This window comes from Centroberyx affinis, unplaced genomic scaffold (genome assembly GCF_046629955.1).
Source record: "Centroberyx affinis isolate AG114_WGS23_722 - 3 ecotype Tasmania unplaced genomic scaffold, CSIRO-AGI_Caff_v1 ptg000965l_1, whole genome shotgun sequence".
Taxonomy (NCBI): Eukaryota; Metazoa; Chordata; class Actinopteri; order Beryciformes; family Berycidae; genus Centroberyx; species Centroberyx affinis.
Genome location: NW_027279536.1, coordinates 1 through 23,415, shown reverse-complemented (window position 1 = coordinate 23,415; position 23,415 = coordinate 1). Strand labels below are relative to the sequence as shown.

At 42.3% G+C, this 23,415-nt stretch overlaps 1 protein-coding gene across 2 annotated transcripts in view; it reads right to left on the bottom strand.

The window, feature by feature from the left end:
* The window catches only part of ide (insulin-degrading enzyme), a 32,402-nt gene extending 12,248 nt beyond the window's left edge, over positions 1–20,154 (bottom strand). Inside the window, exons 1-16 of one of the 2 annotated variants that reach the window (XM_071522184.1) lie at positions 20,050–20,154; positions 18,624–18,808; positions 17,335–17,542; positions 14,266–14,435; positions 12,627–12,749; positions 10,970–11,082; positions 10,558–10,720; positions 10,291–10,383; positions 10,032–10,123; positions 9,646–9,726; positions 8,838–8,941; positions 5,535–5,637; positions 5,211–5,333; positions 4,594–4,676; positions 3,441–3,585; positions 20–130 (exon numbers count right to left, since the gene is read on the bottom strand). In XM_071522184.1, the coding sequence (XP_071378285.1) occupies positions 20–130; positions 3,441–3,585; positions 4,594–4,676; positions 5,211–5,333; positions 5,535–5,637; positions 8,838–8,941; positions 9,646–9,726; positions 10,032–10,123; positions 10,291–10,383; positions 10,558–10,720; positions 10,970–11,082; positions 12,627–12,749; positions 14,266–14,435; positions 17,335–17,542; positions 18,624–18,808; positions 20,050–20,135 (1,983 nt within the window). In that variant the 5' untranslated portion in view covers positions 20,136–20,154. Of the gene's footprint in view, positions 1–19; positions 131–2,444; positions 2,590–3,440; positions 3,586–4,593; positions 4,677–5,210; positions 5,334–5,534; positions 5,638–8,837; positions 8,942–9,645; positions 9,727–10,031; positions 10,124–10,290; positions 10,384–10,557; positions 10,721–10,969; positions 11,083–12,626; positions 12,750–14,265; positions 14,436–17,334; positions 17,543–18,623; positions 18,809–20,049 lie in introns of both variants that reach the window. The other variant, XM_071522185.1, reaches the window with a different exon arrangement.
* Positions 20,155–23,415: the final 3,261 nt, after the last annotated feature.

The window sequence follows — 23,415 nt, the reverse complement described above, 5'->3', positions numbered from 1 at the left end:
AGTCAGAAGTGGGCATTACCGCTTCCTTGATGATGTCAAAGCGCTTCTCATCGATCTCAAAGGTGGCCATCTTCTCGATGATCTTCTTCAGCAGGATGTGTTGCTTGTCATTGTAACCCTTCACTGACAGCTGTGGCACACGGGGCAGGAGACAGGACAGAATGGGTTGGTGCACAGTTGATAAATTGAGAGATAAGTGAGTGTGGTGTGATCAGGATTCCTATTTTATACTGTTTTCCCGCTCTTGGTTTCTTGCCTGGATTTGAAGATTTTAAATCAGAGTTCAATATAAGGTCTGCTTATAGTGGCTGAGCAGAATAACTGTCAACAGGACCCTAGCACTCTATAGCTAACGATTATTCTTCACATCACAACACCTGTGACAGTGGGTCTACAACTGCCTAAAATGAAGAACAGTTTTTTTCCTAAATATTTGTCTCCGTCTCCTGTGCAATTCCCATACTTTCAGACCAATAAATTATCAGAAATATTTTCCATTCATTAACTGATATTAAAAGAGTATGATCTAGCCAAACGCCCCTCTAAATTACAGATTCATGAATGTTATTAGCACTGGTGTCACATGTCCACATTAGTATGAGGGGAGATGGAAACAACAGCAGTTCTTTAAGCCCTCTCTGTGACCCGTCCTCTGAGAACTAGTCATTCCACTCAGCTAAATGCTTTGTCCTGTCACAGAAGTCACTGATTGTTGGCAGTTCACTGTGCCGAGAGAGACGGCTCGTCTAAAAACGGCCATTATTCTAACATACGGCGTATAAATGTCAGGAGAGTCCTTTATACCCTACCATTGCCTTTGTCACATGTCAAACATGCCTATACAACAGGCTACAACACCATCATCAAACACCGGTCTGTGTGAGATGACACACCTAAAATAAGAAACATCAATTCACCGTCTCCTGCAGTGCGAACGTTTCACTGTAATTCCTCAGGAAGACACGGCATCGACCTAAGCAGTCGATGTGTTTTTGGTGTAAATAAGTGTTTTAAAAATGGAAAGGAACAGTCAAGGTTATTTAAAGGCTCCTCTTTGCAATGTCATCCAAACCTTGTGGCCCTTCATGATTCAGCAAAAACCTCCAGCGACGTGGCTACGCTCTCAGACTCGCCCCATCCCTCCCCGCTCTCTCTCATCGTCGCCTAGTCCCTGCGGTGACACCCGTTAACAGTAATCTCTCCTAACGCCATTAACCTTGACAGACACCCAGCCATCCACACCAATACTGCTGACTCAAGTCAATTACAGACTGTCAAACAACCACACAGAACAACTATCTCTAAGGGCAGACAGAGCATCAATCCCAAATTTTAAATAGTCAGAGGCAGCTACATCAGAAGATCTATTCCAGGACAATGCATACAAGTTACTAGGTCATGTGAGAAGGGATGCAGTAGTTAGTGTTGAAGTTAGTTGGCTAAAGAGAATAGAGCAAAACCACCACCACCGCAAACCACAGTCTGAGAGAAGAGTGACAGGGAGGAGAGGCACATTGCTTTAAATATCAGTCAAAAATCATTCATTTAATATATGTGAGTAGCATTTTCTTACTATTTCATATTCCCACCTTTGCATCTCAGAGATTTACAAACCAAGAGACAGCTGTATTCAGAAGCAAGCTGCAGCTCTAGCTGCAGAAAACAAGTAGCCCAATCACACCTTCTGGATACAGTTCCACTTCCAACTTGCTTTGTGCAAGTCTTAACATCAGCAGAAATGCGACTATAAATATGTCAGAGGATCTGCATCATTTGACTTTATTCTTTGTGCCTTGGGACAGAGACACATTTTCATCTACTATCTGCCTGACACTGAAACAATGGAAGCTTCAAAATGGCAGCCAAAAGAATGAAAAATGATTCCGGAATATGTGAAATCGTGCCATCTAGTATTTCTCCTGCTCCTGTCTGATCTCTCACTATCTGAATGCATTAGTCTGGATGAATTTGGGGAATGAATATGTGAAATCAGGCACCCGTTTGCCCTTGGAGGAATGGCAAGGTACAGCATCTATCAAAGGTCTGCACAAACTTTTTCTTTTTAACGAAATCTAAATGAAAGCGAAAAAGTCAGACTTAATGGGTTTTAATTTCAGTTTTGGAGGCAATATGAAAAGGATGCATTCAGGTTTGATATGCAATGAATTTAACCTGGCACTCTCAAAATATTACATTACATTATATTACAGTGAAGCGACACATGAAGTTAGTATGGGTAGGACATGCAAGGAAGTAACGAGGAAAGCTTCTGCCTACCCATCCTCCTGGGTGGACAAGCAGGGCACACGGCACTTCACACATTCACACCGAGCGTAGGGTAGAAAACCAAGCTAGTCCCGCACACTCTCAAAGCCTCAAGGCGGGGCCCCTTCCCTGGTGCCCCCCCCCTCACCGGCTCCCGGGGCAGCGGACGGCGTACTTACGAGGATGGCATTCATCCCTGAGGCTACGCCATAGACCAGCCCGGCCAGGCGGGCTGCATATGTATACTCTTTTAAATCATCCTTCAGTAATCTGAGTAACAGGTAGGTCATGTTGCAGTGCAGGGGGTCTGCATATAGGTAGCGACTAATGGAGGGAAACGGAAAAAAACAGAACAGAAACAAAACAAGACAGGTTTGTTGGGGATGAGGGGGGGAATCAAAAAACATGACAAGACAGAGCAAGGATGAGAAGAACGATAACAAGAGTATGTATATGCAGCCGTGTGACCGGCTTTCTGTTCGGCAAAGAGTGACAGAAAACTATGGACTAATGCTCCCGCTAGTTAAAGGCCAGTGTACTCTGATGCGTTTCGCTTCCTCTGGATCAACCTTTAAAATCAAGAACTCAATCTCTTTTGTCGAGCGGCTGCCTCACCGGATGACTAGACGTCTGCATTTATGCCCGGTAAGTCTTAAGGACTGGAGCGACGGTGGTCTGATCTGCTTCACCGCAGCGGAAAATGAACAACCCCCTGAGTTGTCGTAAGGGTTTCCCCAGGAGGCGGTCGAGCATGGAGGGAAGGAGGATGGAGGAAGGATGAAGAGGAAGATGCAGACAGAACAGAGGCTAGATTGAGACCAGCTGGGCCTGGGTGAAGAAGTATTTGCAAATAATTAGGAATGTTTGTTTTAATCCGCATCGAGTATCAGATGGGTGGGGATTAACGCATGAGACAAATCCCACAGTGTCAGGTATTTTTTGATAATCACAAAAGAACGCTAAATTCACTATCATTTACTTTTCTGTAATTGTCCAAACTTTTTGTTGAGTCATTGTAGTGTGGTAAACCCCTCCCATCTGAAAGGTATTTGCAAATACTATCAGACCCAGGCCTAACTGAGACGCAGTGGCCCAGGTTGAGGATGATCGAGGGCAGGTGACTTAAGGTTTGGGATGCGGTGTGAGGGCGATGGGGAGAGAATCTGAATACTTACATACATCCCATAGATGGTATTTTGGAGGTCATAGTTCAAGCCAGCTAGCTCGGCTGCATATGCATACTCGTTGAGGGAGTCCTTGAGGAGCTCCAGGTATAAATACGCCATGTTACAATGCAAGGGGTCCACATACGCAAACGGGCTGTAGAGAAAATGGCAGGGGTGAATCACACAGAGCATAATGGAACAACCCACAGGCAGAAATCGCTCCCCAAGTCCTCTCCCAACATTACAACAGCAGCAGCAGATTCACTAAAGCAGCTCCATTTCCTTTACAATTAGGGTACCTCATCAGTAGCTATACAATACTCAATGTACACATGCAGAACAATATGTTTACTGTCAATAGCATGTCTTGCATAGTCCCTTTGTTCTTGTATTGTGTTGAGTAGGTACTGTGCATGCTGTTAATGGGTCTTTCCACTAAGATAAATGTACATTCATTGTACTTGGCAAGTGAAGTGATTTGCAGGAGGGTTAGATGATATGATACATTTAATTGACATTTGGTGCATGGCTGGTGGTAAACCGCTTGGTCTAGAGCAGTGTGAAAGCGAATCGGACCAATTGAAAAAATGCAAATAATGTATCAGCATTACTTTGGTTCAGGCTAAGCAAACTGACTATTAGGTGAGAAAACGCCCCAAAACTTGTGTTTCTATGCTTCAAACTGCGTGCATGTGTTTGTAACGGTGTGTGCTAGATAGTAACTTGACACTTATTAGTTAGAGATGTGTAAATTTGTCTGACACTCACACTGTTTCTACCCAACAGTGGGGATTTTCTATTATTACAGATAAAGGACGGATAGCATCGAAGGCATGTCAACAACTCATGGTAAATGTGATGTTTATTATTATTATTATTATTAGTAATAGTAGTAGTAGCAGCAGTAGTTATTGCTTGGCATTCTATGTAAATAATTTGATATGTTTGTAGTTTCCACATCTGGATATAGAGTATATCCAGAATACAAAATTGCACTGATTTTACAGCACTGCCTATTTTTCAATAAAAACAAAACAAAAAAGCTCCTAGGCTTTTGAGGTTGGGAGCACCACTGCTACAAAGTACAAAAGTGACCTGACCCTGCGGTACCTTGAGTCTGGAATGCCTATGGGAGTAACGAGGGTCATGGTTAGTTACGCACCTGAAGAACTCAAAGTTCAAGCATGCCTTGGGCAGGAAGAACTTGTCATCCTGCTTGAACCACACCTTACTCATAGCGGTGTCCTGGAAAGAAACCCAAAACAAACAAAAAAACACCACACACACACGGTTGTCATTTTCATATAAGAGTTCAATCTGCACAAAGATAACAATTTGCATATGAGAGTCCCCAGAAAGTTCCAGCACAGGCATACTTCAACTACAAATTACGATAAGCTGGCAGTGTGTACTTGCTTGTTCTCCTAATTTAACTGAATTACTTTAATATCAACAGCTCGCACTACAGCCTTTGTACTCAGCAGGGTGTGTAACAGCTAAAAAAACATAAGTACTGTGGCTTTTCTCCATAGTCACAGAGTCTCCAGAGCATAGAATATGTAAGCTCTAGTTAATAGCTTACCTCCTCTGATCTCGACATCATGGCAACAACAGTGCTAAATTCTTTGTCTCAATCCTGACAATACCTTATTACCATATGAAAGCGTGAGAACAGAGACTCTTAGAAAGTGCAGTTAAGCGTTCAGGGCTGTCTGCTGCCGTTCGGTAATGAGGAGTGACAACACTTTGATAATGGAGTAGCCCGGTAGAGACACTTGCCTTGATTAGAGTGGGGACAGGTGGAGGGTCTTTCTGGAGAGGGTAAATCTCGAACTTGGTAGGGATGAACTCGTTCTTCATAGGTAGCTTGAACTTGCCGTTGAGGTCGGCATTGGCCCATTTCTGAAACACAGATGCGCAATCAGACTCATAACAGTCTGAGTCAGACTCATAACACTTTGAATAAGTTTTACAGTACACCTTACCCACAATCCATGTGTTGCAGTTACGAGCATGAATTCATTTTAGACTAGGTGTGAATTTGTCGCAGACTGCCAGTATTCTCTGTGACTAAATGAGAGCAGCGTGATGGCAGTGACTCACCTTGATGGCCTCATCAGTGATGGCCTCCTGCTTGTACTGTGTGCCATACCACTCTTCAGTCTTGTCTGTTTGCCCTTCAAACGACTTTGACACCACTGCGACTCTGGAGGAAGAGGACAGGGGGAACCAGGTCACGTTACATGGATACAAAAACCTCTCTGTCAGACCTGGTTAGATGCTCTCTGTTTGTCCCTGGGCCCTGTTTTCCCTCATCGCCCCCATGATATCAGATCTGAGTGCCTTTCTATTAGCATTCTATTTGTAGGATGCTTGAGGTAGTGGAGATTCATCGATGCGTTGTCAGCCTCTAATTGATGAGCTATGTTTAGAAGTCCTATACCTCGGCAATGCTGGACCCCCTCAATCAATAAGCTGTATTTAGAAGGCGTCCTATGCTGGAACCACACTGTCATTGAATCACATGGTGGCACCGAGAGAAGTGGGTTCCTGCAAACCCTCCTCAATGACAGTTAGTGAGGTCAATGTAAAAACAGATCAATGGTGCTTATTACCAACAAGTGTCATTATTATTTTCTGTCATTTTAATGACGCAAACCTAACCCACTCCAATTGCCTTTACAGATCTTGGAATAAGATCAATACGGAAGGAAACATTGTCATGAATTCAAAGCAGTGCCGGCAAAAAACCCTGGTTAAATTGCCATTTTGGTAAAAGAAGCGACTGGCATACAAACTGTCAGGGACAGCCAATGACAGCTTTTAGTAAGTGTTAAAGCATGGACTTACAAGTCAGCACTTTCTTTCAAAAAAGCAACAGCAGTATCATGAATTCATATTAAAGCTGCACTAAGCAAGATTTTTATGTAAACATATAGGCTACTCGCTTTGCCGGCCTAAATCACAAAGTGGGGCTGCAATAGAGGAGAATGTTCCTTCCCCATGTGACAAACAATCGTCCCTTTTACTCAAATTAATCTTGTGTTGGGTACGGTCACTGGCTGTCACACTGGAAATCTTCTAGGAAGTGACGAATCCAAAATTAACTCAACCTCGTCACCACCTCCAGCCCCACCAGCCACAAAGAAGAAAACATTTCGGTCTGAGAAGTGTGTAGTTTACTTATTTCATGTTACATAATCTCTGGGTATTGATAGTTACCTAGCGCAGCTTTAAAACAAGATAGTAGGCTGGCAAAGACTACAGAAGGCAGACAGTAGTGGACAGGCCTATATTTTCAAATAACATGGGCAATCCATACCATGTTAATCTTTTATGATAGTTTCCAACTATACAAATGACAGATCAGTTAAAGAATATATCACACTCGACAGATAGCCTATATGAAATCCTATAGGATGCTTGCAATTCCCATCCAGAGAGCAAAACTTGATACCGTGCCCCTGAGCACACACAGCCATCTCCTAACATAACAAACAGCCTTTTGAAGCTGGAGAGGAAATTGAATCTGTAAAGTTGCCTCACATTCTCTTTCAAGGCAGAAAATTGAAAAGCCGTTTCATCCGAACATCACAGTAGAACAGCACTTTGTTAGAGCTGCCAAGGGAAAAAAAAAGCTGATTTGTTATCTCTAAAGAGAGATACCGGTTACAGTGATAATGCAGGGCTCCAAAGCAAGTGTTCCTTTGTTGTTACACACACCCATATAGAGTGGGGTCCAAGAGTCTGAGTCCAATACCAAGAACTGATTTAGATCTTTGAGAAATGCTCGTATGAAATTGAAATGTATCTGAATTTGTTGTCCCACCATATATTTCATTCAAATATTAACACATGTATGCTCCTAATACACAACATGAATTATTTTGGTCTTTTAACAACCAATACCAGATATATTAACTGAATTAATAAGGTCCTCTATGCGTTATTGTCTCTACTGCTAGAGCTTTAAAAAATATTTTTCAGTTGTTCGTAACAATGTCAAAAGAGCTTAGTGAAGGAGTTTGGGGCCAAATAGTTTTCCTGAGTGCTGAAAAACTATCCCAGCGCCAAATTGCAGCTAAATTGAAAGTTGAAAGGGCAGGACATTTTTTTTTTTCACAAACCATTTTCTTCCAAAGCAAGACCAGGCAGACCTTAAGTGACCGCACCATCTGAAGACCAGTATATCAAGCTAACATCTTTACGAGACAGAACAGCATCTGCATCCAAGACACAAAGCCAACTGAACAAAGACGCCCCACTCCAGTTAGTAAAAGTACAGTCAAAAGACGATTGGCAAACTGTTGCCTTAATGGCAGAGTAGCAGTTTCCAAACCACTTCTTCAACGACAAAACAAGTCGAAACGTTTAGCATGGGCCAAACAATACCACAATTTCACTGTTGAAGACTGGAAGTCTTGTTTACAGATGACTCAAAGTTTGAACTTTATGGTTGCAATCAGAGAGCTTATGTGAGGAGACGGCAACAGTGTAGGTTAATGCAACCGTGCATAAAACCTACAGTCAAACATGGTGTTTTGCCTATTCCGGAGTTGGTGACTTGCACATGATCAACTACATATTGACCAAAGAGAAGCACCACTCTATTCTGCAGAGGCATGCCATCCCTTCTGTTTTAAAGTTGTCTGGAAGAGGATTCACTTTCCAGCAGGACAATGAACCTAAACATGCATTGAAGCTATGCCAGGCCTATTTGAAGGCCAAGGAAGAGCAAGGAGTGCTGACTTGCATGGCATTCCCAGACCTTAACCCCACTGAATATCTCTGGGATTATTTGAAAAAGGAAAACATACTGTAACATCACAGACACTCTCTGAGATGCTCTAAAAGAGTGCTGGAATAATGAGCAATACATATAGCAAATATTGAGAAATTTCAGTGAATACTGACTAACTTTTTTTTTACTTATACTAGTGACAAAAAAAGTTATCTTGTTTAGCAAATTTTGACTTTGAAAAAGCATTTGACTAAAAATGTGTATTGGTTTTGATAAATAATTGGAATCAGACTTTTGGACCCCACTGTATGTATATGTCTAGTCAATGATCTATATATAATTATCTGACCAAGTTCAAGACGCCACCTTTCTTTTTGCTTGGAAAAAAAATGAAGGCACTGAAGTGTGGCTTTTTGTGATCAAAAGTACTGGATGAAGATGAAGAAAGGAATTGGGAGAGTTCAACAGAAAAGAAACATCAAACAGTAATTAACCAGGAAATAACACAGAGATACTCATAGATTTCCATCCACAGATACAGGTTCTTTGATCGCCAGTTAACTTTGTCAGGCTAACAGGCATTAAGAGAGAGACTGTAGCTGGGTGGCCCCTGGGTGGCCCCTGTGTATCTAAGGGTGACCAGAGGCCAATGTTCTCACACTGACCTGACGTGCTCTGGTCTCAGCTTATCCAGCACCATCTCTATCAGATCTGGCCTGAAGTCCTCCAAAAGGTACTCTGCTGCCAGAACCTCTTCAAGAGGGTAGTACTGAAACAGATAGGACAGAAAGCTGTTAGCATCATGCTGCTTGGCGGTGGGGGTATTATCTGTGACATTTCTGGGGAAAGGGCCGTTCGGTGTCCTGTTTTATTAAAGGCCAAGCAATTCCTATTTGGTGTTCAATGGCCACTTGAGTGGGAGCACTAAGTACAACGAAACTCACATCGTATCTATAGTCCAAGCTAAAACTTTTTAGGTGCATAGTCTCAAACTGATACTACTACATTAAGTGGAAGGAAACCTGTACACTGTCAAAGAATGAGGATAAGACTGAAATGTTTGCTACACTGCACTGTGGAATAAAACGGACGTGTATCTTACAGTGTGGGAGTAGTGTGGGGGTTTTGTATCACTTGCTAGATTTGAAAATTATTTCATTACCAAAATTTGGCGAGACATGTGTGACCTTATTAGCTGCGTATACCAGGAAATTACTATTATTAGAGCAGCGGTGACTGTGGGGTATTCTCGCCTGTGACAGCCTTGCTGCTACAGTACTACAACTGAGGTAGAAAATGTCTCGCCTAATTTTGGCTGTGCCTCTGCTAAAAATCTCCATCCTCTCAGCAGAGCCAGTCAAGGAGCCAACAGCAGCACCAGGCAGCCTGATGACGACAGCGGCTAAACACAGACACAATGAGCTGCAGTGCGTCACCCTGGAGACAACCTTTGCAGTGGGAGAGAGGACCTACGTGTAGCAAACCGGCCACTTTGGAGGTGTAGCCGCGGGGTCGCTCCTTGTCCTTGAACCTAAAGGCCACTTTGTTTAAATCCTGCCAAAAGAGAGAGAGAGAGAGAACGAGAGAGCGCGTTACACGTCAGTCACACGCACAAACAGCAGTTTCAGCTCAGGTTTAAAAGCCGGATTCTAAAAAGGGGAATGGCACTGAATTTAGGCCACCATGCATATTATTCTGATCCCTTAGGACAACTCGGTTTTGGACAAGTAGGCTTTTATACTGGAAATTAATACTACCCACAAGCTAAATTATAGTTGATTGTGGCTGGTAGGTGGATATTTGGACAAAACAAATTTTGTTTCCTGCTCTGATAGTCTTCAATAGCCAACATTAATTACCTTGCACTCCTCGAACACCCACTCCTGAGGTCCCTCGGTACGCAGCTTCTGGATGTACTGGAACATGTGGAAGATGATGTCCTCTACGTGTACTGCGGTGACACGTATATCACACATCAACGCACGTGATTTACATTTCATTTACGCACGCCAAAGCATATACACAAATCTCTACTACACCAGGGAGCAGGCACAACCGCATGCAAAGGACACCAGGAAATGGGAAAACAAATTCAATAAAGGGACATGCACTACTTACAGAGCCCCTCCTCAGTCAGGTCCACGTTGATGATGAAAAACATGAATCCTCTGGCTCCCTCTTTTTGCCCTCCAACAAGCGTGTTCACCCAGCCTAAGAAACAAGATATTTATTCATATCTGGATATCTATTTGTGCCCTTTAGTTTGAGGATGAACAAGTGTCAAAAATGTTTTGAATTGGATAAGTGGTTCCATCACAAACTGATTCTGCGAACAAAATTGTAACATGTTTTGTCAATATCATGGAACCCTACATTATGTCCTACCTTTAGATTTGAGCTCAGACAACAAACTTCCTGGTCCCTCGTGACCAATCAGATGTCCCAGATAGTGTCCTGGATTAGACTTGTAGTACTTCTGAAGGTCCGGGATGGGGAAAGTTACGTACAGGTTCCTGATGTCTTTGATAGGCACCACTTTGTAGAATTGCTGTGGTGGAAAACAGAAAATAAAAATCAAGCAACTTAGAAAAAATTAACAGGGTATTTTAGAAAATGGAACTTGATGGATCATAACCATGGGGGAATTTATAGTGGCAGTGTGACACAATATAATGACAATAGCTTATTGTAAACCCAGTATGATATATGCATATGACTGCACCCTTTGTAAATACTGGCTACGGGCTGCTTCTAAACCATTACAGCTCGAGCATTATGTGTGAGAACCATGGCTCACTCTGAGGTGTTCCTCCTGGAAGGGGTGCTCAGGGAATTCTGGGATAGGCACGTTCTTGTTCTCCACCTCTCCAAATAGCTTGACCACCATCGAGGTCAAGTCGTCTAGTGACTCTGTCAAAGACAAGGAGGGAGAAACAAAATTCAGCTCAACAGACTTTTGGTTTAGCTTAGATTTATTTGAAAGTAAATATACAAGTAGCTAACACAAGAGCAAGGAAAAATAAAACCACAGTACATAACTTTGATTCATGATGGTAAAAACAAAAATAGAAACATAAACCAACAGTCACAACTGACCAACAATTACCAGGATGTTTACAACTGTTTCGCTCCCTTGACATTTTTGGCCCAATAAATGCACAATAAAGGTCACTAGCGGTTGCAAATATACTGGAGGTGGGCACCAACAGCTGTGTTACTGTGAGAACCATTAATCATGATACAGTGCTATTGTAAGCACAGCTGCCAAACTGTGTCTCCTATCATTTCACCGAGGAGGACATGGTGCTACAAAATGCACCATTTCAGCCGGTAATGAACACACAAGTGACATTCCAAATTCAACAGGACAGCAGGTAGCTCCTCTGTGGCCTGACAAAGTGCAACAGAATACAAGGGGGGGCTGAGAAATCATTAACTTGAAGTTTACAGAGGAGATGTGTGTCAAAGGTGCTACGTGGAGCATCTTAACATCAATAAATCAGCACCACATTCATTTTGAGACATTAGTGTAATTACCGGAAACAGACGAGACTATCGCCGAAAAGACTGGCAGCCTCTTCCGGCCTCTACACTGAATTTTACATTGTGTGCCACCAGGTCGGATTTGGAGAGAAATTTGTTGGATTGTTTTAAGGCACAAAGGGAGATTGCTTCATGGCACAAAACAGCAAGCACTTCCAGCACAAATGGACTAAAAGTTTTCAGAGTTTCTCACAACTGTATATTGGTTGCAACATGTTTATCCTCTTCAGTAAAGCCAAAGAGGAAACAAACAGACACAGAGTGATTCCAGGGAGGGGCATGGGGAAGTAGCTACATCCTCTGAAATGTGATCTTAATTTCGGGAAACACTAGGACTGGCAAGCGATGGAGGCTAAATCATCAGACCATGATCTCATTTGTTTATGGTAATTATACCATGGTAACACAATTTGACATTGATGTATCAATGTTTAAAAATGCTACATATAGCACCTTTAAATACATACTGTGGAATCAAACCTTGAAAAGCTGCAGTTGTAAATAAGCTTCAGCCTGTGTGTATTAAGGCTTACATGACTTGCATTCTCTGCTCCTCTATGAGCTCTGACTAAGATACAGTGCACGAGGCTGGGCAGGTCTCTGGAGTGCCGTTAATGGAGATGACTGAAGGATTTAGCTACCTTTAATGGACACTCTTTACAGACAGTGAAAGGGTCATAGACAGCACTTCTTTGTCATTTTTTCCGTGACCTAAGAGGACCGGGCCTTTTAGGACTGCAGAGATGAAACCCTGATTGGATTGGGCTTTCCTAACAAAAATAAACAGTTCCCCACAAACTGGATTCATGCTCCCTCTGTGGTTTATTCAGCAATGTTTTTACTTTGACTCAACTAGTCTTCATCAGGCATACACTCCGAGCCTGCCACTCTTTGTGTGTGTGAACTCTCACCTCTTCCCAACACACAGAGTCCCATGAGGTTAGAGGAGTAGTATGTGGAGTGAAATTTCAGGAGCTCCTGGCGGATGTCAATCCCATCTTTAGACGGTCTGGTCTCAAGGGTCAATTTGTTACCTAAAAACAAAACAAACAGAAGAAAACCCAGCTCAACTACTAAGGTTTTTTAAATCAACTCAAGGAACACAGTGTTCCTTTATATTTTTATTAAAACATTCCATAACTTTTCCATGATGGTAGGGACTGTGGGTAAACAAATCAGCAAATAAACGTTACGTCAAATTAACAAATATGAACCACATCTTGCAAATTATTCAGTTCTTTATGGGTAACAGGGAGTTAATGATGAATGCAGAGAATGGAACAACAGCCTTTCCTCTTCTGCAGCTATGGAATAAGGTCGGCATGACCTTTACAAATCCAGCCAGTGCACCAAACAGAGTACTTGTCAGCCCTGCTATCTGAGGACTTTATAAGTGACAAGGCTGGGTAACGTATTTCTGATCAGTTTATTATTTCACAGTGACACTAGCCTGCCAGATACCTGGACAGGTCGCTCGCCTGCCCTCTGTGGATGAGCCTTATCCTAAGTACAACTGCAGTCTACATATAGCACTTCTTCTGTGGCAGGCCAGTTGCCAAATGTTGCTGATTCCTTCCACTTAATGAGATGCAGGAAACAGACCAAAGCAACCATCTGGAGATTATTATATTGTTGCCCATTTCTATGAATCGACAGTTTGGTGTTGGATGTGTCCTGACTACAGCCGTCTCCGGTCTCTTAAGAGCGCACGACTTTCAGGCCTGTCTGATCCTCTTCTATTCTTAGCTGGTATAAAGCTTATATAACTCAAGACTGCCATCAGCTGGCTATTCTGGGCCGGGAGCTGCTCTAAGTCCATATCAATCTGGGAATTTACTGGAATGGAGAGTAAGCTCCCTACATGCTCGAGTGAAACTCAAGGGTTAATGCTAGGAGAGACTTAAAAAAAAAAAAGGTGTTAAGAAATAGATTGGAGCTGTGGTATCAAGTAAAAACTTAATGAGGGTCTGTGTGTTTATATGTAATTTAATTATTGCTTTGGGGCATGCCCTTTTGTGTATTTACGACCACAGTGTGCACCGTCTTCAAAAGGAAAACTGAATGTAAGCAAAACCCAAATAAAACAAGAGGCACTTGAGCTGCTTAATGTCCCACCATAATCACCAGGATATATTAAACATAAGCAGTTATGCTAATTGAGACATTAATACAGATAATTGGATGCATTAATTAGCAAATATTTCTATGTCAACATGCTTATCCTCACAAAGCACATGGGTGGTATTAATGTGAACTTAAAGCATTAAGGAGTTATAGTACTTTCAAGACAATCAGTTTTGCCACATTAATATGCAAATTTATGCAGCGAGGTGCTCCAAAATTAAAATCAGAGAATCTACTCTATAGAGTGAACCTGAGGTATCAGTATGATGATGGTTCACTGTTCTTGAGTTATTGTGTTCACAAGAACGAGTCTACACGGACAGACAGAGAGATGCCACCATGACAACATAATAAGCAAAAAGACTAAATTAATAAGATAATTTACTGGTTAAGTTAGGTCTGGTAAAAACCCTTGGGGACTTCTACCTGTTCCAAATTTGCTGAAGGGGTGGTTGGGGTTGCCGGTGGCCTTCTCCAACTGAAACAGCCTCCAAGCATCATTCATCAGGTTCTTCTCATGCTCAGAGTCCACAGCGTTCACCTCCCGGTCCTTACAGCTCTCATCAAACAGTGGGCACAGGAAGAACTGGGCAAACCTACAGAGACATAGAGCATGGCATAAAAGTCAACAAGTATACTTTAATATGTAGAATTAGTTTCAGGTGTATGATCATAACACTTCTTCATAGGTGCGTGACTCAATATTTTTGGGCTTTGTTTGCTTGCTTACTTTGCTATTCTGAGCCAAAGACTGGTTAAAGTGTTTCTAACTTTGTATGGCCTAAATATCACCAGTGTTCCTGCTGGTGTGTAGGACAGCTTGCACACACAGAAAGAAATGGACATGGCACAAGTAGAGATGCAAATCCATTTGCATGAGTACTAAGTGTGATCAACTGCCATGTAAATGAGGAAAAGACAAACATACAAAAAGGTACTTGACATTCAGCAACATTGTTTAAAATGTCTGGATACAGAAGGCTGTTTTCAGGGTATACCCCAGGTCAGTTAATGTTGTTATTACAGCAATACAGACTTACTGAACAGCTGGTATATAGTGTCATGTCTAAGAGCCTTATTGGGTCTGACTAAAAATATACCTCTGTCACAGCAGCTGGTTCTTTAAACCAATAAAAAGCTCCTTCATGTAATGCAGTCACAGACCCTCGGGACTGTAATCTAATCATGTTATGAGGCGCTGGCAAGACCCAGGCCTACAATTGTTGTTCTTAAAAGGAAAAAGTCATCCTCCTCCAATACTCCTATACTGTTAGATATCATCAATTTATGATGTTCAGTGCATTCCAGCAGTTACAACTTAAGCGGCCAGGAATTGGTTCTTCGGTGGTTCTCAATCCATCCATCTAATCAGGGATTATTTTACACCTGGGATGCCAGGTGAATGCATTAACTGCAATTAACGCGCTGGTATGATAGAAAACCAGCAGTACTCTGGGTCCCGAGGACCAGGACGGAGAGTTGCTTTAGAGTCCACAGTGAAATTGTTTGGCTCCAGAACACTTGGATTATGCTGAATGAGTTTTTGGAGTCATTTTATTTTTGGAGCACTAAAGAACCAGTTTCTGGCTAACTCCGTTATTTTAGAGAAGGCTGACATGGAGTGTGTTAAGTGGACATACATAAGAAAAGTGTGATATAGACACAGTCACTCTGATTAATACAGCAAGGGCATGGTTAAGACCTCTGGAGGCAGCTATGACTCAGATGATCCCCTCTGACACAATGCTCTCCATTAGTGTTTTCAAAGAGGAAACATCATCAATATTTCAACATTCCTCTGCACTGTCCTTCCCTTTCCCTGCAGTCCAGATGGTCTTCACAATTCACCTGCACGGGGGAACAATTAGCCTGTGACACAGAAACAGGTGCTCGCTGGACCATCATTCATTTATAAGTAGGTAAGCTTATCCCAACAGGTTAAATTCTGACACCCCCCCCCCCCCGCCAGCCTCCCCCAAACCACCGCAGCTGGCACGTGAGTAGAGCCGCCTGCGATGCTTAAGACGTCGGGCTCAACCTAGGCCTGAGGTTTCAGGGAGGGGGTGAGAATTACACTAGCGGTTACACAAGAAAGCCCAATGGGGCTGGGACTGGTAACCGGAGACGGACAGATAATGCCCTGGCAGCTCCGGTGGATTAACACCTGGACGCCCAAGGGAAGCATCGCAAGCACTTAGGTGAACATATGACGTCTGTCTTAATTGGACAAAGGTATACACCTAAGAGGAAAAGAGCATCAACGCAGAATTTATACGCGGAAGCATTTATACTTAAATTCCTGATGTTATTGTGTAATCTCCTTTGGTAGGAGTGAGACCCCCATTATATAAGTAGAAATGAAAAATGGCTTTTGGTCAAACCTGTTGGAAAAACTGTCCTACAATGCTGGCTCAAAATGTTTCCATTGTATCACCATGGCCTTAAAGGAAAAATCCACCCTCATCTGTGATGTTCAACGCATTCCAGGAGTTATTTTAGAGTTTGTTGCTTTTTGTTGTACCCACTTTCCCTCAACCTGCCTCGACTACTTCTACTTCAGTTAGTGATTTCCTACATTTCCCAGAATGACTTTCATCAACCCCCAGAAAATGGGTGTCAACTTTATTGATTCAGCTGGGTTTCATGAGAAGGTGGAGAGAACAATGGTGATAGTAAGAGCAGGAAAGCAAGTTTTTCCCAGTTGAGAAAATGCGAGTTGTACCCCTTACTCAAGATGCAATATGTCTTGTGGCTGCATTGCATTATGTTTCTAATGAGGCTATTGTCAGCGGAGAAATTGGTCTCTCTTCCTATTCTATGATGGATCTCTCCCTGTATGATTGTTCAAAGTCGGTGCAAAATGGTGAGTCTAGAAAGAAGCCCTTGCTCTTTGATTTTCAGGGACTGACACCAAAACCTGACGTTTAACGTTGAGGTTTTAGATTGTTGAAAGTTTTTTCCTATCGAACTCCATTGGACCTGTGCTGGAAATATCTTGACGTGACACATATAAAATAATAAAATAAAAAATACACCAAACAATGCACTGGTACACTGCCAGCAGCCAGTATTGTAGGGTGGATTTTTCCTTTAAGAACTTGTCTGTGATTATGGCCACAACAGTTACACATCTATATAAGAGGACCTTGCACCAAATATTTTTTGCTTAGCCAATTCAGAACGCACAGATAGTTGTGCTTTATGGGATGACACAGCACAATGGGGACTTCAATTTGGTCAAACCAATCCAACTCTTAACACCTGTTAAGTATATTCTAACAGAGGGTGAGTCATAAGAGAATACCAATGTCGACACAAATGACTCAAGATGGACACAACCAATAAATAAATAAATATAAGAAAAACAGTGTAATATTCAGTCTGCAATTACGACCAAACCTGCTTAATAAGGACAGGTATGTGAGGTCAGAGGGTGTGACGAATCCCTTTCCATACAGGGCAGAACCAGTCCAACCAAATCAACAGGTAAATTACCTATCCAGTGCCCCTTGCAGGTGCTCATGGGACACATCAAAGTAGTAATTGGTGTGCTCTCCGCTGGTGAAGGCATTGGAGCTGCCTGCATGCTCGCTGAGGAACTGGCTGTATTCGTTCTCCTTGGGGTACTTCTCGGTTCCCAGGAACAGCATGTGTTCGCAAAAGTGTGCCAGGCCCGAGATGTTCGCTGGGTCCGACAATGAACCTGTGAATACAAGTAAGAGGTCGGCAGAAATCGGGTCAAATGTGCGCCATCTCTGTGCTCATTAGTTTTGCTCAGACTTTTCTGAGTCTGTCAGATCAGCTGGGAAGATGAGAAGGCTGAAAGTGAGTTTTATTAAAAGATCCACTATCTCTTGGCTAGTGAGAATTAAGAGTGAAAAAAAAAAAAAAAAACATACCAAAGAAACATTAACAGTGTCTATGTTTATGTTCATACTCCGAGAAACCTGGTCAAGCTGTATGGGTACATTTTGATTGTGAACAAAAAAACATGGTGGCGAACAGGATTTACTATTGGGATCATAATTCCTTTCCCCTGTATTAGAAGTACTGTACTATTGCCCAGTCAAACAGGGAGGGGTTAGCTGGCAGCCAAACCTTTATTACACTTGTTTTGCTGGTAGACTGTTGTATCCGTGGGTGGGGCGCCACAGGTAGACAGGAATATTCTGTTAACTGGTTTATTCATGGCAACAGGGAGACTCAATCTCAGGAGGTCAAAGGTGCATGTAAACAGCTAAGACCTTAACCGGAGTATGGCCAGTAGCCAGGTTACTCTGTGCATGTTAACATAGCCAGTGGGGAGTAATACATAGTGTACACAGAAATGATAACAAAAGCAAAACAAATGGGGAGAGAAAGCAAACACAGGCGTGCTTTTAATAATAAAAGGAATAGCTGAGGAAAAAGAAAGTGATAATCAGTGTTAAAGCAAGATTCCTCCTTTTTCTTTTTAAAACTCCATACTTTTAGATCTTGCAGATTTATCAGTTTAGTTTTACATATCTGATCATAATACTGATGCTTGGTGGGGCTTACACACTCACTCAGGGGCAAGCAATTGACAGTGTATCAGCAAACTCCCACACTTTTCCCAAATTTTCTTAAGATTATTTCACATTTTTCTATAACCGAAAAGCCGGGAAATTGTCTAGATATTTTTCTTGGTTTTTTCATACTTTCCAGACCTGTATGAGAAGGAACCCCGTAAGGAGGGAAGCCATCACATGGAGAAATGCATGGCTACCTCACCTGTCGAGATGACAGTGATGAAAGAGCTTTACCTATGTGGACGTCCAAAGCTGCTGAGGACTTGTCTGTTGTTGGGTCACTGATGAGCACGGCCCTCAGGCCATTGGTAAACTCCAGGCCCCTGTAAACCCGCTTGTCCTCGGGAGAGCGAATTATGTCACTCACCACCCTCTTCACAGCCGGGTCGGTCATTCTGAGGGGCAAGGATGACACGAGCCTGCAGCGGAGGGGGTCAAATATGAATTTAAAGCCGTGATGACCACCTGTTGTAGGATGGATAGCCAAGGATGTCTGTCCTGCCCTGTTCATATTCTGTCTTGACTTCAGCCTAGACGTGGGCCTAAGTACATTTTAGCATTGAGGGCAACTCTTAAAAGTTGGCCAAAGTGATGTTGCTTTTTGGAAGGGTGCAGCATGCGTTGAGGACAAAAGTTATAGGTGATTTTTTTTTTTTTTTCTTACAATTTCTATGAATCTAACAGACAGACTGACACATACAGATACATACACCAATACCAACTTTAGGCCCCAACTCATGGCAGAGCCCTCACTGAGGTTTACAGACTGTCCTTCAGGGGCTGAGCAGATGCCACAATTCAGTCAACAGGACATTCAGCCAAACTCTGGACCAAGGCCATACACCTGGCAACAAATCACTATGAGAGCAATTGCTGTTAGGCTAACTCACATGCCACTGTAGCCCTGATACAGCACCCTTTGGTAATCTATGGTCGTAGGGTCCTGGATCAGGGCTAATGCCATTGTTTATTGTTCACCTTTGCAGGAATATGACAAAAAATATTATATTTAGCTCTGCGAACTCGCATCCTTTTAAACAGCTGCTCACAAATAACCAATTAACTAATTTCAAGATCTAGCTATAACGTTAGGCAATAACGCCCACGCAACAGTTAACGTTATGAACATTAGCTGTAACAGCTAGGCTAACCTTTTTTAATTTTCAGCTAACTGTTAGCAAGCTGCGTCCGCGACTAACGTTAGTTACTATCGACTTGCATAAAGTAAAGCAGAGATAAACTATCATTACCCGCAAATGACATAAATAATCCTACGAACAGAAGGGAAATTAGCGTTAGCTAGCTACTCGGCTAGCTAGCAACGCACACCAGATACAAGAAAGTGAGCCATGATCCAAATTACAGTCGGTTGGCCTGTGCAATCTACTCCTGTGATTATGTTTCATTCCCCGCTGTAGCTAAACGGTATTCACATAATTATGAAAGGGTTGCGCACTTGTTAGATGATATTAGACAGGGCTTTGTATCCCTATGTAGCAGCAAAGCTAACAGTTTAGCTAGTGAGCTTAGATTAACAAACCGGCTTTTACGGGTCAAGCGGCTAATGTTAGTTCAGTAGCTAGCGAGCTTGCTAATAAGTATGAAAATAATTAAATGAAGAATTTACAAAACATTAGGAGATTTGCCTGACAACACTTACCTAAAATCTTGTTTAATGTAGAAAATGCTCCCTGCTGACTTGAGATATCTCGTAAACTGGGCTGATCGGTTAGTGCACTGAAACATACTTCGGACCCATGAAAAACAAACCTCGGCTTTTACTGCGCCATGTTGGAACAGACAAATATAGTCGAAGACAGAACACGCCATAAACCAACATGGCATTCATTCTATAATTAATTCAGCGATTAATATACTTGATCACACAAAACGAATCAGTTACCCCAATATTGAGAGTTAATATGCACTAGCACGAGCTAATTTTTATTTATGAAGAAAATGCGTTGTGTTATCGGTTCTGAAATCGACTAGCTGGCCTGCGTGTAGATTTCAATTGACGTTCAGCGTCGCGAATCCGTGTGTGTGCGCGTGTATGTGCGTGTGTGTGTCCGCTGCAATTAATGTCATTACATGGCCACCAGATGGAGACAGAGTTTGAGTAGCCGAGGTGACCACGCATTACTTGTGTTGGGTACTCACATTACTCCCCGAGAGCAGTAATTTGATACACTACTCGTTACATTACTTTTCTGTTAAACGTTTGCTCTCATATTGGCACGCCCCTGTCATTAAAAATCAGGGAGTAGCCTACTTCCACTTAGAGAAGCTAAATACTTCTGCTATTTCTCATCTAAGTTAAGCTATCTTAATGTGACAGAATGACAGCTAATTATCACCAAAATGTACCGAGGGATGGAGATGGGATATAGTTTTGGATAATTCAACTTGATAGGGTGTTAACAAAACTGACGCCTTTTTGACTGGTCACTGGAAACGTATAACTTAAATTGAAAAAGTTATTCGTTACACTACTGTTGTTGTAGCACGGCACTGAGTAACAGTGAGTGACTTGTTTGTGCATGGAATTGTTAAGAACAATAATTAACTCGTTTAGGCCATCGAAATTCTCTCTCTCTCACACACACACACACACACACACACACACACACACGACGAGGTAGCGGGGTTGTCACGCTGTTTTGTTCGGAAATTCCTCGGTTATCTCTCAGTTTTGTTTGCACTGAAAAGAGAACAGGTTTGGGAAATTTGTATGAACCACTTTGCTCCTCCTCCTTCAAATCTTCACCTGTTAGCTTCCACCATGAAGAAAAAAACCCCAGCTTTTCTAAATCACTGTGACACCGACGGCCAGTGATTTGGACAGCCTGCCAGGGACAGCACAATGGAGGACACAACCGGCAGACCAACTAACAGAAAAGTAGTGGCTGTGGTGGGAGGTGGTCTGGTAAGAAGGAAGTGAAAGTGTGATTTTTTTTTATTTGTCCTGTATCTTGATCTCCTGACTGCATTTGTAGACAGGACAGTCTTTTTCAGAGGACAGTGCTACTAGTCATTAATTTCCCAGCATGGGAAAAACACTTTTTTAAATTCAAATCAGTCTATTTGCTTTTAAATGAAATGCAAAAGAGTGTTTGGCAGTAATGAATAAAACACATTCACAGGCTTGCACAGGCTATCTAGTATTGTTGTGTAGTTTGTAAGATATTGATGCTTGGTGTGGTGTAATACAGACCTGATTCTGGAAAGATATTATTTACAGCATTGCACTCATTCATTCACCCTTTAGGTTGGTGCATTGAATGCCTGCTACTTTGCCAAAAGAGGTTTTGAAGTGGAAGTCTTTGAATCTCGCGAAGGTAATATTCAAAGCTGTCTTGAAAGTTTTTGCAAGTAAGCAACACTGTCTCCATGTAGATTTATATCGCTACAGAAGCTGAGAAGAAGGGGGTACGCATGTTGAAATCCCAGGAGAACAATAATTCAGAACAATACACACATGTAAACAGGTGGGAAGAAATATTGCCCTTTCAATGAAGAGTTTAGATTTGAACATTGTGTCTGATTTTGGTCAGATATCCGTCAGGCCAAAATCGTGAGAGGAAGGAGCATCAACCTCGCCCTGTCCCACAGGGGCCGGCAGGCTCTGAAGCAAGTGGGGATGGAAGAAAAGGTATGTCAGCTGCTTTATGCTCCCGGTTCTGCCAGTGGTGTGGTGATAAGGTGAGGGTTAGGACAATACCGCTAAAAGGGGGAGGGTGGGCATGATGACCCTTCATTATCATCCTATACAGTATATTTAACTGATAATTAGTCTGATAGGTGGGTATACTCTAAACACTAAGTTGGGTGTACAACATATACCTGTCTACACCCTCCACTAAACCTGCCCATGGTCTCAAGCAGCACACCAGAGACCAAAGTGGAAGCAAGCAGATGGAAATCTTTCAATTTTTGTTTAGCTGGATTTCCTAATGATGAAATATTAAATGTGTGCCCGTGCCCCAGGGAATCCATCCACCCTGCCCTCTTTGCCTTCTGTTCGCTCAGATGTTTTATTCCGGCGTCTGAGGTCAGCAATTACCATCTTTTTTGTTGGTCCACATTTGCTGCACCGAGCATGTTATGCACGCCTGGGAACTCTCTGCGTCAGACGCTTGTTTTACACTTGCATGACTTTTCAGCATGACAGGACGGGGCTTGCTTTGCTAGCCCGTCAAATAAACGTTCAAGGGCAGCTATACTGGGAGAGGAAATGGACTATGTCCACGGACATAGTCTAAGGACATGATACCCACTTTTCCCAATATAACCTCTACAGATTGTGATTTGTGACTGAAAACTTTGTTAATGCAAAGTATGACATTATGCAGAACTGAATTGTTTCCCTCAAGTGATAATACCTATCAGTTTTAAAATTTGACCTATTCTGTTTTTTCCTCAGATTGTCACCAAGGGAATCCCCATGCATGCAAGAATGATCCATTCTCTGAACGGGAAACAGTCCCCGATCCCTTATGGAAAAAAAGGCCAGGTAACTCTGTCATTAGTCTAATGGCAACATACATTTCATCATACAAAGTACAAAAGAACTCAGGACATGAGCAAAGTCACCTATCATTCCCCAACCACTCTAGCTACTGAGGTACAATATGATTATATTCAGAATATTCCTGTGATGCAAGAGACATGCTAATCACTTTCTAGGAAAAATTCCTGCATCATCATTCAAAAAGTAACTAACTAAACAGTCTCAATCAAGTATAGTACGACCATAATGAAAGATTAGTTGACTTATTGACTGAGTTGGGGTAGCCCTTTTTGATGAATTGAGTCATTATTTGTGTGGTTGTGCAGTATTTTCATAACTTGTTAATTTGACTGATTCTCCTTTTATGATTTGGCTATGAAAAACATGAGTCACTGGGTAAGATCATGAGGAATGAAAATGTAAAATGTATGAGAACAGGTTTGATTCCCGTCAAGCGCTAACTTGGAAAAATGAGCCATTGCTCTCTCTCTGCCCATAGAAAGGAAACATGGTAAC